Genomic DNA, 17007 nt, shown 5'->3' on the forward strand with positions numbered 1-17007 from the left:
AAAGTATTTTTCTGAGGTCTGTCTTATCAGGTAAATTACTGTACACAGCGTATTCATTAATTTTCATTTTCATGTAGTAAAGGCTCTACGCCTTCATAAAGGACATACTTTTCCTTTGTTTAAGGGTATTTGGGCAGTTTATTCTCTGTTGTATTCTCAAGTAAACAATACATACAAGTACAGTACAGTATTTTCTGAGGAAACACTCATACTTATTTTTTTTAACCCCATTCCCGATAACCCGGCATTTTCACAAACTCGGCAACCCTTCAGTCCACATTAGGCCGAGTTTTCGAGGCTCTACTGTATATGGCAACACAACAATCACCCAATTTTTCTCTTCAACAGAATTTTACATGGCAATTCATTGTTGCCAATGTTACACAACTGTTGATAGGAGCTGACTTTTTATTCCATTATGGACTTCTTCCAGACCTTTGCAACAAATGTCTTATTGATTCAACTACGAAACTGGTAAGCCATGGACATATTTGCAGCATCACTATATCATCTGTCTGGACTATTGCTGGTGACTCGTCATACCACCAACTTCTGAGCAAGTTTCCTGAAATAACAAGTTCATCTCCAACCATCTCACTTGTCCGACATTTCATGGTCCATCACATAATCACAATGCCTGAACAGCCAGTACACTGTAAACCCCGGCATCTTGCACCAGATCAGTACATACTGGCTAAGCACGAATTACAGTTCATGCTCTCTCAGGGAATCTTCTGCGATTATCAAGTTTCCAAAGCCAACTACCATTCGCAATTTATGCTGATTTTTGGGACTGGTTAATTTTTATCACTGTTTTGTATGCAATGCAGTTCAAATTATCATAGAACTTAACAAATTCCTACAGGGCAACCTGAGTCCAAAAGACCAACTTGAGTGGACCCCACGATGATGACAGCACCTTTCACAATGTAAAAAAAGCCATTTCTAGTGCCACACTCTTGGCCAAATGCACCTCTATCCTTAATGGTAGATACATCATTCACCGCAGTGGGAGCATCTTTACAACAGATGATCGATGGACACTGGCAGCCATTAGCATTTTTCAGTCATAAACTTTCAGAATCACAAAAAAGGGGTTCATGTTTGACTGTGAGTTGTACACTGCTTATACTGCTATCGGGAAGTTCAAATACATGTTGGAAGGAAGACAATTTACACTATTCACCAACCATAAACCACTAACTTTCGCCCTGAAGCAAAAACCCAAGAGAGTATCACCCCAACAGTTTTGCCACTTAGATTTTATAGCACAGTTTACCATGGACATCCTTCATGTCGAGGGAGGCAGCAACATCCCTGCAGACATTTTGTCTCATATAGAGTCTATCACACAGGCAATTGACTTCCTGGCACTTGCCTCTGTCCATGAATCCAATGATGAACTTATGCAACTTCTTCATTTGAACACAGGCCTACAGCTAAAACAGATTACCATCCTGAACACTACGGTACAGCTTTACTGCAATACAACCACATCCTTTCATCACCAAAAACTTCCGACATCAGGCGATTGCCTCACTACATGGTTTGTCACACCTGGGGTTGAGAGCCATGTGTTGTCTCGTTAAGAAGTCCTTTGTGTCACCCAACATTGAGCGCAACTGCAAGAAGTTTGTACAAAACTGTATCACAAACTGGATCATTCACTCTGCCAAATCAGTGATTTGACCATATCCTCATCGACATTGTTGGACTGCTTCTGCCATCCAATGGTTTCATATATTGTCTCATGGCAATCGACTGTTTCTCTTGTTGGTCGGATGCATTTCCCATGACAGGCATTACAGCTGCCAACATAGCGAAAACATTTTTTGAAGGCTGAATCACACATTTTGTCATCCCACAATGATTGACAACCAACCAGGAGGACAATTTAAGTCCCACCTATTTAAAGTACTCACAGTGTTGACAGGGACATCGAGGATCCACACTACCTCCTTTCATCCAGCTGCTAATGGAATAATCGAGCGATTCCATCGGCAACTCAAGGGAGCAATCGAGTGTCACTATCCCGATTGCTGGATGGATGACCTGCCCATCGCACTCTTGGGAATCTGGACTTCCTACAAAGACGACATTGATGCCACCATAGCCAAGCTAGTTTATGGACAAACAATGCGCTTGCCTGGAGAATTTTTTGTAACCACCAATGACAGTACGATAGAAACATTCGATTTCATCTCTGATCTCCAGCACAGAATGTGACAGTTATGTCCTGTTTCACTGCGTAGTCATTGCATGCACCAAGCGTTTGTATTCTGAGATCTGCAGACCTGCTCATGTGTCTTTGTATGCCATGACGCCATGCATAGACCTCTGCATTCCTCATATGATGGACCATTCAGAGTACTTCAATACTCCAGCAAGATATTTAGGATAAGCATTAATGACAAAGAAACAACCATCACCATCGACCAGCTGAAACCAGCTTTTGTCACTGACCCTACAACAACATGCATCCCAACACGAAAAAGAAAACCCTACGAACAACAAACTCAGAGGAAATCAAACACTACCTGTCACAACACGCTTTGACACTTTAACATAAGGTATCGCAGGGGAGTACTGAGGGCACGAATGCCACCAGACGGTATCACATAGTGGTGATGTCAGCGACACCAAAGAAATCTTACTTTTTCCTCTGGCAACTCACGAGGTCAGGCATATACCAATTGAGATCCAACCGCTTCGACTAGACAAAGACTATAGTGCTTGACAACCATAACCTACTTACATTTTGTAAGGTTGGCAACCTGCATTGTCTTGAGGCAAGGGAGATTATATCTGGACAAGTGAGAAAAGTTAGAACCCTTTTCCGTAACAGAATCAACACATAAGTGATAAAAATTTATAATTTTGCTAACATTTTCGACACTTCTATCATATCATCTTCAAGTGCAAGTAAAGAGTCAATACAAGTATTCTTACCAAAAGAAAATAGAACAAATTTCAATATTCTTAACAATTTTTTGAAATGTAGAATAAACAAATATCCATACTAAACAACAATCATTTAGTATTATAGAAAGCCATCATATAAACCTATCAATGGAAAATACATGTTTCATATGGGATATACAATAAAAACATCATCATAAATTTCCTGTGTCAATTGTTTTCCTGCATCAGTTCTCCCCAAATCTTGCCAAAAATGATAGATCAAGAATCCACTGTAATAATAAAATTTTTAATGATAAAATCTCATAACAGATGGTACTACACACTATTTATTAATATTATGATTAATAATATAAAAGTTATTTTTTAAATAAATCATTTAACAGCTGGAAAAGTTATTCAACTCCTTGCTGGATTTTTTATTTAGTTACTGCAAGAGAATAGTAGACATCTGAAGATTAGTAAAGTATTATCATGTGGAGCATTTACTACTATTATACAACTGTACAGTACATATGCATTATTCTAGCAAATGGCATCATTGAGGTTGTCAATTTATAATTAAGCTTGAATTATAGTTCATGTAGAAGTGTGGCAGTCAATAATGAAATGGTTGGTGTTTGAAAGAGAAAGGTAGAAATAAGACTCACCAGTACAGTGTGTATTTCTATTAATAGGACTTATTAAACTCGTATTTAAGATTAACAAGTAAATGTAAATAAAACAATTTTAATCTGTTTGACTGATTTGCAGTAATCTTAAATACCAGTTTAATAAGTCCTATTAATAGAAATACACACTGTACTGGTGAATGAAATAATATTTGAATACATTAAGGACATTGAGGCATATTAATTTAGAAATAAGACATTTAAATTATCACACAATCAAGAGATTGCATATTAACCTAATGTCAACTGGATCGGTAAAGCAGCCAAAGAGCTAACCAGCCAATCTCAGTTTGAATGCCAGTGGCAAAGGAAATGCTCTGTTTTTTTTCCAGTTCAATTTGTTGTAACTTTTTTCAATATAGCCATAAGGCTATATTGAGAAAAGTTCCAACAAATCTATACATCAATGTAAACATGAGACAGGTATGTCATTTTCCTCTGTGCAAAGATTGCTGAAAGAGTATTTCACTCAAACCCTTTAGTACGAGGACTGTAACATATAAATAGAGTTTTCAGAATCCATGATCAGCTTGGTGAAAGATGAGCTACATACTTCCAGAAAATCATCTGGTCTGAAAAAACAGTGTTTCATGTAAGAGGGTTCATAAAATAACATAACATCCATTCTTGAGCTCCCAGTGATGAAATCCACATTTTCTTATTGAAAAGTCACAATTTTGGCAATTAATGAGTATATGATTTGGGGTTAAGAATTCTATTTTCTTTGATTCCTGCTTTATCAGAAAATCAATGAATGTAAAACATTACTTAATTAACTCCCCAAGCATATTTAATTAATTAATTAAATATGCTAAAGACAATTGTGTGTTTTATTGTGAGCATTTAGAAGGGCACAGACCCAGTTTATTTCATCAGAATGAGGCATTTTCCCATTTTGCTTTAACCACAAGAGAATAGCTTCCTGGACACATGATCAAATGCAGAGGAATGCCCATGAATTTGCTAGGAATATCTCAAGGTAAAGGTGAACCAGCAAAAACCTTGTAAATTAGATGTGCTAGAAGATAGCATTGAGAGTAATGTCAACATATTTTAGTTGAAATGTTGCAGAGAGCAGTTTTTGTTGCAGACCATTTCCAAAAATGGTCAGGAATGCTGATGCCTACATGGAATTTTAGATAATGGTACTCTGTATACAACTTTTTTAATTATTTTGGAAGTTCTGTCTGTTTTACTAATTCATTAACAGATAAATAAAAAATTGTATATAAATACGAATCACTCCATGGTTTTAACATAAAAATATTTATTACAGCTATAGTTACTGAAGTATAAAACTGCACATGGACTTTACAACTACTCTGTATAACAATAGTCAGACTTATGTAAACTAAACATTTGTTTTCTGTAATTATCCCTTAACTTTGGTCTGGCATTGCACAATGCATCAGTATATATGCCTGTAGGATATACTTCAACACCAATATAAAAATAATAAAAATTGAATGACTACCTTATATTTCAAGCATATGAATTAAGAATTTTTAAATGCATCAATTAAATATAGTAAAACTTCTTTAACTCAAACGTCTGCAACTCAAAGAAAATGAAGCACTTGATAAGTCTCAATGGAATATAGTGTAGGGATTTAACATCTCCAACTTGAATTTCTCCAAGTCAAAGGTTTTCATGGTTTCCTGACACTGATTTATGAAATTTTCAACTTCCCTAACATGAGTTTTAATATTTATTCTTTCCAAAGTGATCCTAATTATTGGATTTCCAGGAAATTTTCAGATGGTTAGTTTATATACTGTCCAATGCCCATTTGCAGACAATGTTTCAATCCAAAGCAAGAGAACCTCTCACTTTATCTCAACAAGATGTACTGTACCTGTAAAATAATTTGATTCCATTAGCTACATTGAACATTTGCTGAAAGACACAGCTTTACAGCAAAAGGCTTTACATATACAAAGATGTGTATTTTTATCTCTCTTGCATTATACAAAGACATCTTTGATAGTTTTTTGTTTAAAAAAACTATCAAAGATGTCTTTGTATAATGTATCAAAGATAGTTTTTAAACAATAATATATCAAATAATGTATCAAAGATATAGTTATAATGTATCAAAGATAGTTTTTTAAACAAAAAACTATTAAAGACGTCTTTATATAATGCAAGACAGATAAAAATACACATCTATTCAGAAATGGAATTTTTTAATGTATTGTTCTCTAATTCAAGTCACTTATAACTCAAAGTTTTTTCCTGCCTCTTGGAGCTTCAAGTTAGAGAAGTTTTACTGTATATGTAAATTATATTTAAAAATTAAAAGGAAATATAAATGTAACTTACATGTCTTTGATACATAAATGGCTATCACAACTTTAGTTCACAAATGAACTCTAAACAAATATAGACAATAATTTATTAAGCATAGTGTAGTCCAGGCATGACCAACATACAGCCAACAGTCTAAATTCATTAGACAGGCCAGATTCGGCCTGTCTAATGAATTTATGTGGTTCGCGATAAATCTTTCAATATTAGCTACTGAAGTCTGAATAGCTTGATGAAAAATTCTAATGCCAAAAAAAAAAAAAAAAAAGGTCAACAACTCACTGTGCATTTAGAGTTGACCTTCCATTATAAATCTCGTAAGTAGAGTGTTGATAAAGCATGATAATGTGAAAAAATGTATATGTAATCTCTAATCTGACACCACAATGAGATCTTGCACCACCTCAAAATCTTCTTAGGGCAGCCTCTGGTTCAGCCCGTGGAAAAAGTTTTCTTTCCAATTCGGCCAAGGGGCAAAAACTGTTGGCCCACCCCTGGTGTAGTCAGCATTACTAAATAAATACTAAATTTATAGAATGTATGTGAAAATTTTGATTCTATTTTAATGATCTGTTAATAAATTATATGTGCATTAACTTATTTCAAAAAATATGATTTTTATTTATTTGATGAAATGTTTTGAAATAAACTACAGAACCATATCTAATAAGTAACTAAAAAAATTAAAATAATAACATACAAAATATAAATGTATCATAAAACTATAACATATAAATATAAAATTGTTCTCTTTCTAAAAATACCATATTTTTTCACGTAAGATACATCCCTATTTCAGTACAGGATATTTAGGAAAAATAAAAGCTTGCTAAAAATAATTCATTTTTAATTAAAAAAATTACATTAGATTGATAAATTTACTTCTACAGTTTGGAATTCTATTAGAATACACAGCATTTGTTTTAATGTATATGAATTTTCTAACATTTTTGCATTTTAATATTTATTGAATATTATTTGGTAAAATATTAAATATAATTCCATCAATACTCTGTAGTGGTTTTTATATATATGTGTGTGTTTAAATTAATTTTTTATAATTAAAATTTTATAAATTATTACAGAAAAATAAATAAATTTCACTAGTTTCAGGAGACCAGCTTTTAATTAAATAAAAGGAACGTTTTCAGTTAGAACTATGACTATTCTAAGAATTTACAGTTTAGAATGGTGATCATAGATTTTACATTATATATACTATTCTAAACTGTTATTTCTACAGTTTTAAGCTGAGAATGGTCAGTTTTTGACTGATAACTTTTTTTTAATAAAAAGTTGACTTCCTGAATCTAGAAGAATTTATTTATTAACAATGATGTGAAGTAATTTTATTACATTTTTATAAAAATGAAGTATTTTTTCTTCTATTGTTTACTAATTTTTATTTTTTAAATTTTATAAGACAGTGTAATCCTGATTTACAGTATACATCATGTTGAAAAACTCAAAAATCAAAATTTTCTAATTAGGAATAAGCTTTTTCCTTTATTTCTTATGGTCAAATTTCGATTTTGTTCTGACCCTATCACATTACCATGTTTCCGAAATAATAATAAAGTTCTGCAAAACACCTTTTACTTATCAATTAATTAATTAATCAGTTATTTATATAATTATATAAAGAGTTAAGTTATTATTTGATACACAAGAACTAATACAAAATAAGAAAAGTTAAATATATAAGTTATCAGACATTTCTTTATTTAATAGTAAAAATATAAAATTTAGTATGCAGAATGCAAGCAAAAGAACAAAATAATTTTTTTTAATTAATAAAATTGCTATTAAGGTAGAAGAGTTTCTAATGTAGAGATAAAATTTACTAAACTGTACAATTGTGTTAGAACAAATGTCTCCTACTAATGAATTGAATACACAGTATGAAACAAAGGAAATGGAATAGAACCTATGAACCATGTAACCAGGATTTCATGAGAATTGCACAAGAATTTCAATGCCATCACAGTTATGAATGAACATAATTGTTTCCAGAATTATTAGTCAGTGTTCATATTAGGTGTTTTGTCTCATAAATGGGAGAGAGTAAAGAAACAGCTTGTAATATCAAATTCTTATGTATCAAGTATTTGTAAATCAGGATCATACTGTGAACAAATGCATTTTAAAATAAACAGTTTAATTTATATAATTTAGTTTAGATTTTTTTTCTATAGTTTCTTAAATATATAATTTTTATTTTAAGGTGAACATGAAATTGACGAAGATGATACAGAATCATCAGTACCTGAAAACTGTAAAATTCTTAAGTCTGAGGAAGAAATTTCAGAATTATTTAAAGATCTTTCTCAAATAATTATGAAAATCCAAAAGAAAGAAAAAAATCCTATTCAAGTTCTTAACATGAGTGTTATGAAGAGTCATATAAGGACAGATTGCTTATTTAATAAAAAAAAGAAAAGTTTTCGTTGCTGGTTGTTTATAGATGAACATTTAATAACTGATGCATATGGTTCTAAAAAACAAGAAGCTATAAGACAAGCATATATTAAAGCAATTGAAATTATTTGTAGGAATAGTATAATTCCAAAACCCTTTGAAAATGTTAAGAAAAATCATAGGAATAGTATAATTCCAAAACCCTTTGAAAATGTTAAGAAAAATCGTCCTGGATCAGTTAGAAAAAGGAAAAGAAAGGCTAGAAATATAGTAGCAGCAAGAAAGCAAAATGAAACTTTAGTACTACATAATCTAAATTCAAATTTTAATAATATAGTTATTTTAGATGAATTCTACATTGATCCATTACGTACTTCATTTCAAGTCATGATGAGAACTGCATCTTTTAATAATGTGTCAATAGTGTTTAAATATTCAAATATAAATCCTATAACTACAAGGTATTTATTTATTTATTTATTTAAATTCTAAAATACTATGAAATAAAAAAAATTATTAACAGTTCGGAAAAAAAAAAAAAATTGAAACTAACATTTTCATTTTAAATTTCCATAGTGTTTGAGTAAAAATGGAGTAATGATAAAATAAATATATAAAATAGTAATATAATTTTAAGTTATTGATAAATAAATAATAAACATAAAATTACACAGAAGAGAATGTTTCCACAGATCATTCTGACTACAATGATTTTAATTTAAATGTGAATATTTATAGTTTTACTTAATTAACCATTTCCTCAATTCTTAATTCTTTTACAATTTAGAATGGCAAAATATGAAATTTTAATAATTTACAAAATGATAAAATTTAAACACTATACAATTATTTTAATTAATAATTGGGTAACATTGAATAATTATTAATTGAATTAAATTGATTGATTGAATTGAATGAATAATTAAAATATAAAATGATCGTAAATAATAATTAATCCATTTTTTATATCAGTTATTTTAAAATTACATTATATTTTTTAAAAATTGAAGTTTGAATGAAGGTGATAAAATTTAGGAAATGAAATTTGAGTACATGGATACTAAATTCTGAAGATAAAGGAACAATGTTTTAACAAAGTTTCATTAATTTTGCAGAATTTTATAACACTGAATTGTTAGAATATGATTTAAATGATCTATTATTATATGATATCATACTCATATTTATTTCAATTTCTATAATATGCAAACAAGTCTTTCATTTTATTCTATTTTCCTTTCATATTATTAAAAAACAAATATGTATATAATTAGTTTTTATATTTTACAGTTGTAATTTAATATTCAATAAATCACTCCTAGCCCAAGGAACAGGAGAAACAAAACAAATGGCNAATCTGCCTTCAAAAGAGCTGAAAATTACTTCTATACATTGGACTTTAATTACTTCTATATATTCATTAATTTAAAACACCTGAGTTGTATTATACAGTAAACTCCTTCATTTTGATTATACAAGTTCTGTTTAGTTTATGTCCAGAATTTCAGTAATGGCAATGGAACTGTATATATTATATAGTTCCAATTTATGTTTCTCTAGGTACTCTCACTCCACATGTTGACACTTCTCCCATTAATTTTGTAACAATACTATGCTTGTAGAATAGAAGTCTTTTGTCTGGAGTTAGAGCTATTACATGATGTACTCTCTGACTTTAGAGTGTGTCATGCTGAAGGCAGAGACTTCAGTGTTCTGAGTAAATTTCCTATCTTGACAGGTTTCATTCAAAAGCTCAAACAGATGATAACTATACAGTGATAGATCCAGACTGTAGGCCAGATGATCCAAAATATCCCAACCAAGCCAGTTGATTTCCCTCCACTGTGCTTAAGGCTATGCTCTAACACTTACCAAAAGACATATTCTGCAATCATAGTGTCATTGCCAAAATGATGGGAGAATTATCAGCATATGGAGAAGATACCTAGAGAAAGAAACATAAATTGAGACTTTGTAATACAAACAGCACTATTACCATTACTAAAATTCTGGACTGGAGTTGAATCACCCTTGTATAGTTTCAATAAAAAAAATTTTTTTATAAATTCTCTTGTTATATTTAACAAGAGAATTTATAAGAAAAATTTGTTGTATTTAATACATTAATAAATATATGTTTCAATTTGATATCCCATTATCTTTGATATCAATCATCAGTTTCAGTTTACTTATTATTTTTTGATAGATTTAAATCATAACAAAATAGAAATCAGACGTTTTATTAAAGTAGATATTCATTAAAATTTACAAATTGTGACCATGATTAACTGATACTTAATAATACAGCAAGAGCCAAAAACCCCTTGCACCTTTTCTCATTTTAAAAGTACTGAAGACTTATATTAATTTTGTTAAGGTTACATAGTAAGTAATACATGGAGAATCAATGGAATATTTTGTTGACCTTGAAAATGATGTTCAAGGTCATCTATGCCCAGTATTTTATTGTTGCTGAGGGTAAACATTTTGAACATGTATTAAGATAATGTTTTTTCTGACAGTTGTTAACTTCACTTTACTTTTTTAATTGACTCCTGAAACCTTAATCATCATTAGGTAAACAGTAAACAGATGTTTAAGATATATTAACATATTGGCCCAAATATTACTCCATGTTTTATGCAGTTTTAAAGGGACCAAAAAAAAATCACTCTTGATCTATATTCATGCCTGGACTTTATTTGAATGATTAAAGTTTTCTTTGATTTTAATAGCTCTATGTGATAGGTGTTAAACAGAGCAAACTTGTTCTAAAATTTCGTGCATTGATTGTTCAGCAATACTAAATGTCAACTAAGTTGTGTGCCTGCAAACTATGCACAAGAATTAAATGTTTGGCATAATTAAAAATAATCAATTAGTTAATTGTGTTTAAACAGTCAATTACACTAAGCCAATTTTTTTTATTGTATTCAATAGAATCAGTCAATTTCAGTAAATTCTACAGAAATTTTAATTTGGTAACTTCTTTATTTTAGTCACAAACAATTGTCAAAAATTGGGAAAGGTGGTTGAAAATTTAAGGAAAAAAATTTATTTCTAACTAAATTAATTTTGAAAAGAAAGAAAAATGGAATTGAACATGATCAATTTTCATAGTCAATTCCATAGATTAAAAGTAATAAAAATTCTTTTAAAAGTTAAAAAATAGAATTATGAAAGATTGTCGGTAAAGACACAATTGTAAAGGATTTAAGAAATGTTACCAACAACTTGAACAAGACAGAGGATGATTTACTGTTTGAGGAGGCTGAAGACTATGATGACAATGAAATAGAAAACAGGAATGATGACAATAAAGTTCTGATTAAGTTGAAAGTGATTGAGGTATTATTTCAATGACTTTCCAAATTTTTTAATGTCTTAATTGTTAATTTTTTGTATGCAAATAAAATTAATAATAAAAGGTCAATTTTATATTTGGATCTTAATTTTTTTTTGTAAAAGTAAGGATTTCAAATTGGGAGTTGACTTATATTTGGGCTAATACAGTAATTCTTTAAAAAAGTATAAATAAATAAAAAAAACCTTCAAATTCATAAGGAGTAAAAGTGATCTTGTTTTAAGTGACCTTGAAAATAAGTTTTACATTCGTTAAATATTCCATTTGATTTTTTATGCATGACTTCCTGTTTATGTATTATTATATTAACTAAATATAACTTCAGTACTTTTAGAATGAAAAAAGTATGAGAGACTTTGACTCACCATGTATAAAGATGTTGTTTTTGTGTAACTTTGAATTAAAAGTAATTTTATTAACATAGTTGTTACCTATGAAATTTATACACATAAGAAACTTTTTTATGAGATTGTTGGTGTTTCTGCATATTATTTCTGTTATTTCACATTTCAGTTTTGAAAACATTTTAATGTTAAGAACATTTGTCAGGTCAGTTGTCTGTCAATGCAAGATCATTTTTAACTCAATAATTTTTTTATTTGCTTTATACTAAGATTATGGTAGCATTTTCAATGTATTTAATTGTAAAAATTTAGATCTGTGTCTCTGACTATCAAAAACATCAAATAAAGCTTTTTACACAATAAAACAAAGTACTAATGTTAACTATTATTTGAAAAATCAAAAGATTGTTGACATTAGTACTTTTATTAATTAGTAATAATCTAATTTCTAATTTGGCTTACAATCTGCCTTCAAAAGAGCTGAAAATTACTTCTATACATTGGACTTTAATTACTTCTATATATTCATTAATTTAAAACACCTGAGTTGTATTATATAGTAAACTCCTGTACAATGCAAAATTCAAATTTTGTTGTTCAGAGATATTAGGTTTTTTTTTCAACTTTTAGGCTTAAGTTTAAACTCGCATAAATCATGTGATAATGTAGATTTTGATAAGGCTATTTCCTATAGCGCATAATGTATCCCCACATACAAGACTCCACTGTATAATAATTAAAAATAGGATTATATTAAAATTGAACTTTATATTATTTTTTTATAATGACTATGATATAGAATCTGTGATATAGTCAAAGATATTCATAATCAAATTCTTGATAAAACTAGAAGCACATACTTCTCTTGATAGTTTGATGAATAGATAGATACAGTATTCCTAATTTTGTATAATTCCTATGCCTTATATCACATGATTCAGAGAATGTTGTTGAAGATACAGTAGAGTCCTGGTAACTCGACATTCCATAAAACTTGTGTGTTTTTATTTATTTATTTTGAAAAACACAAGTTATAGAGGTAAATTCTAGATTATAACACTAGGATCAAGTAAGTTGTTATTCTTTACTGACAATACTCAATAATAGCAGCAATTCTATGCATTAACAAAGCATATAACTTCTTTTACAAGGTGCCATGCAAAGCACCATGGCATGAACATCACTAACTTGAAAGTAGCCATCAAATAGCCAATACTTTTAAAATTAAAATTTAGCTACAAATTTAATAGAAATAGTTGCTATTGGTACATAGTTAATAAGTTTGCACATATAATACCTTGCAATAATTTCTTTATTTAGAATAGCATCTTTGTTATTTATAAAACTTATCATTTTTGGTAACTCATACCTTCTCAGTCTACATTAAGTCAAGTTTATGGGACTCTACTTTTATTTTATTCTGTAAAGCAGTAGAAACTAACACAACTGGACAGTCTTTATTCAAAATGGTTATGCAAAGTACAAATACAATATTGACAAACTGTATTGCCATATACTATGACAGCTCAAAGGTGATGACAAGATGTCAAAGCAGTCTCATTGAAACATTAAAAACAATTTAAAATGGTGCATGTTTCCTACACTGCCATGCTCTTACAAGGAAATCTCTATCCTTTGAACTAGATTCCATTTTACAGATTATAATTACAGTAGTGAATCCCATTAAAGGAAAAGCTTTGAAAACTTGTGTTTTTCAACAAAATGCAAAGATATTGAGTCATTATATCATACAGAGGTTAGATTGCTTTCAAGAGGAAAAATTTTGAGAATTTTTGAAAATAGAGCAGAACTTCTGATATATATATGTTACCGCTAAAGTTCGAAATCCGTTAATGTGCGGATTACCTAGCTAATCTGCGAATTAACTAGGGTGATCCGTTAAAGCTGCGAAAATTATTCCATTTCTCAAATTACCTATGTGCAGAGTATCTAGGTAATCTGCAAATTACCTACTAGGCACTCGGTAAAGTGAAATCAAGATTTTTGCTGGAACAACAGCAACGTTTCTGTACGCTTAAATTAACATATTGCAAATTAAATAAACAACATTATGTTAATTTAAGCGTACAGAAACGTTGCTGTTGTTCCAGCAAAAATCTTGATTTCACTTTACCGAGTGCCTAGTAGGTAATTTGCAGATTACCTAGATACTCTGCACATAGGTAATTTGAGAAATGGAATACNTAGGTAGTGGATAATAGATTTTACATTATATATACTATTCTAAACTGTTATTTCTACAGTTTTAAGCTGAGAATGGTCAGTTTTTGACTGATAACTTTTTTTTAATAAAAAGTTGACTTCCTGAATCTAGAAGAATTTATTTATTAACAATGATGTGAAGTAATTTTATTACATTTTTATAAAAATGAAGTATTTTTTCTTCTATTGTTTACTAATTTTTATTTTTTAAATTTTATAAGACAGTGTAATCCTGATTTACAGTATACATCATGTTGAAAAACTCAAAAATCAAAATTTTCTAATTAGGAATAAGCTTTTTCCTTTATTTCTTATGGTCAAATTTCTATTTTGTTCTGACCCTATCACATTACCATGTTTCCGAAATAATAATAAAGTTCTGCAAAACACCTTTTACTTATCAATTAATTAATTAATCAGTTATTTATATAATTATATAAAGAGTTAAGTTATTATTTGATACACAAGAACTAATACAAAATAAGAAAAGTTAAATATATAAGTTATCAGACATTTCTTTATTTAATAGTAAAAATATAAAATTTAGTATGCAGAATGCAAGCAAAAGAACAAAATAATTTTTTTTAATTAATAAAATTGCTATTAAGGTAGAAGAGTTTCTAATGTAGAGATAAAATTTACTAAACTGTACAATTGTGTTAGAACAAATGTCTCCTACTAATGAATTGAATACACAGTATGAAACAAAGGAAATGGAATAGAACCTATGAACCATGTAACCAGGATTTCATGAGAATTGCACAAGAATTTCAATGCCATCACAGTTATGAATGAACATAATTGTTTCCAGAATTATTAGTCAGTGTTCATATTAGGTGTTTTGTCTCATAAATGGGAGAGAGTAAAGAAACAGCTTGTAATATCAAATTCTTATGTATCAAGTATTTGTAAATCAGGATCATACTGTGAACAAATGCATTTTAAAATAAACAGTTTAATTTATATAATTTAGTTTAGATTTTTTTTCTATAGTTTCTTAAATATATAATTTTTATTTTAAGGTGAACATGAAATTGACGAAGATGATACAGAATCATCAGTACCTGAAAACTGTAAAATTCTTAAGTCTGAGGAAGAAATTTCAGAATTATTTAAAGATCTTTCTCAAATAATTGTGAAAATCCAAAAGAAAGAAAAAAATCCTATTCAAGTTCTTAACATGAGTGTTATGAAGAGTCATATAAGGACAGATTGCTTATTTAATAAAAAAAAGAAAAGTTTTCGTTGCTGGTTGTTTATAGATGAACATTTAATAACTGATGCATATGGTTCTAAAAAACAAGAAGCTATAAGACAAGCATATATTAAAGCAATTGAAATTATTTGTAGGAATAGTATAATTCCAAAACCCTTTGAAAATGTTAAGAAAAATCATAGGAATAGTATAATTCCAAAACCCTTTGAAAATGTTAAGAAAAATCGTCCTGGATCAGTTAGAAAAAGGAAAAGAAAGGCTAGGGAAATAATAGCAGCAAGAAAGCAAAATGAAACTTTAGTACTACATAATCTAAATTCAAATTTTAATAATATAGTTATTTTAGATGAATTCTACATTGATCCATTACGTACTTCATTTCAAGTCATGATGAGAACTGCATCTTTTAATAATGTGTCAATAGTGTTTAAATATTCAAATATAAATGCTATAACTACAAGTTGTAATTTAATATTCAATAAATCACTCCTAGCCCAAGGAACAGGAGAAACAAAACAAATGGCTAGAAATAAAGCTGCAGATATTGCACTGGAAAATTTGAAGAAAAAAGCTTATACAGTGATGATTAAAAAAAATACAGAAAGTGAACAGATTGTCTCAAGAGAAAAGCTTCAAACATGTGCTCTTGGAAATGCCATTGCTGAAAGTAATGTTGGATATAAACTTCTTCAAAAAATGGGCTGGGATAATAATAATTCAATAGACTCAGCAGTTTATGCTAGGAACAATGAATCGTATAAAAGACAAGGACTTGGATTTTCTGAAACAGGAGAAGTAACAAAGGAATTTATTAGTCAGTTGGAAAAAGTTATTGCAAATTATGCATCATCTGATACTGACGCTGATTTAGTATTTTCTTCTGAATTTACTAAAGAAGAAAGAAAGGAAATACACAGGATAGCACAGACCTACTCCCTCAAAAGTACAAGTAAAGGTGGTAAGGGACCAGATCGGCATTCTGTATTGAGTCGGCGATTTAAACCTGTCCAACTTTTATGCTATCTTATTAGATCTGGTGGACAGACTGACAAGTATGAATTACTGAAACCAGGAAATGACTCCTAATAAAGATGCTTTTTTTATTAGATAACCCAATTAAAATTAAATAAAATATCTTTAATTAAAACAGAACAACTTATATACATAAAGGTGTTGAGAAGGGGCAAAGGTGTTCAATACTTCGTCCAAAACCCGGCATTATCTATTATCATTTTTATCCTCTTTGGCATACTATTCACCAACTGCTGGCATATATTGCTCCTATTGAATATTTCCCATCTCTCACAAAGGGCTTCCCATAATTCATCCAGTGTTGAGGCATTGACTGGCTCTCTAGCCATCTCCACCCACAGATGTTCTATGGGGTTTAGATCAGTTCCCCTTCCTGGCCAGTTTATGACCTCGATGTTACTTTGACGTTCCAGCTGGCTGTGTGTATCAGGGAGCAATCACGGACGAACGGGACATTTATTGATGGATCCAACCCTTGGAGAGAGGGTAAAAAGTTGCCTTCTAGTATATTAA

At 29.8% G+C, this 17007-nt stretch overlaps 1 protein-coding gene across 1 annotated transcript in view; it reads left to right on the forward strand.

Moving 5' to 3' along the window:
• Positions 1 to 16561, forward strand: part of LOC111636084 — a 25592-nt gene extending 9031 nt beyond the window's left edge. The window contains exons 3-6 of the mRNA XM_023381254.1: positions 8122 to 8776; positions 9606 to 9686; positions 10054 to 10142; positions 15269 to 16561. Coding sequence (XP_023237022.1) covers positions 8122 to 8776; positions 9606 to 9686; positions 10054 to 10142; positions 15269 to 16548 — 2105 coding nt within the window. The 3' untranslated portion in view covers positions 16549 to 16561. The remainder of the gene's footprint in view (positions 1 to 8121; positions 8777 to 9605; positions 9687 to 10053; positions 10143 to 15268) is intronic.
• Positions 16562 to 17007: the final 446 nt, after the last annotated feature.

The sequence above is a fragment of the Centruroides sculpturatus genome, unplaced genomic scaffold (assembly GCF_000671375.1).
Source record: "Centruroides sculpturatus isolate CEXI.00-Female unplaced genomic scaffold, Cexi_2.0 scaffold731, whole genome shotgun sequence".
In the NCBI taxonomy this organism is placed as follows: domain Eukaryota; kingdom Metazoa; phylum Arthropoda; class Arachnida; order Scorpiones; family Buthidae; genus Centruroides; species Centruroides sculpturatus.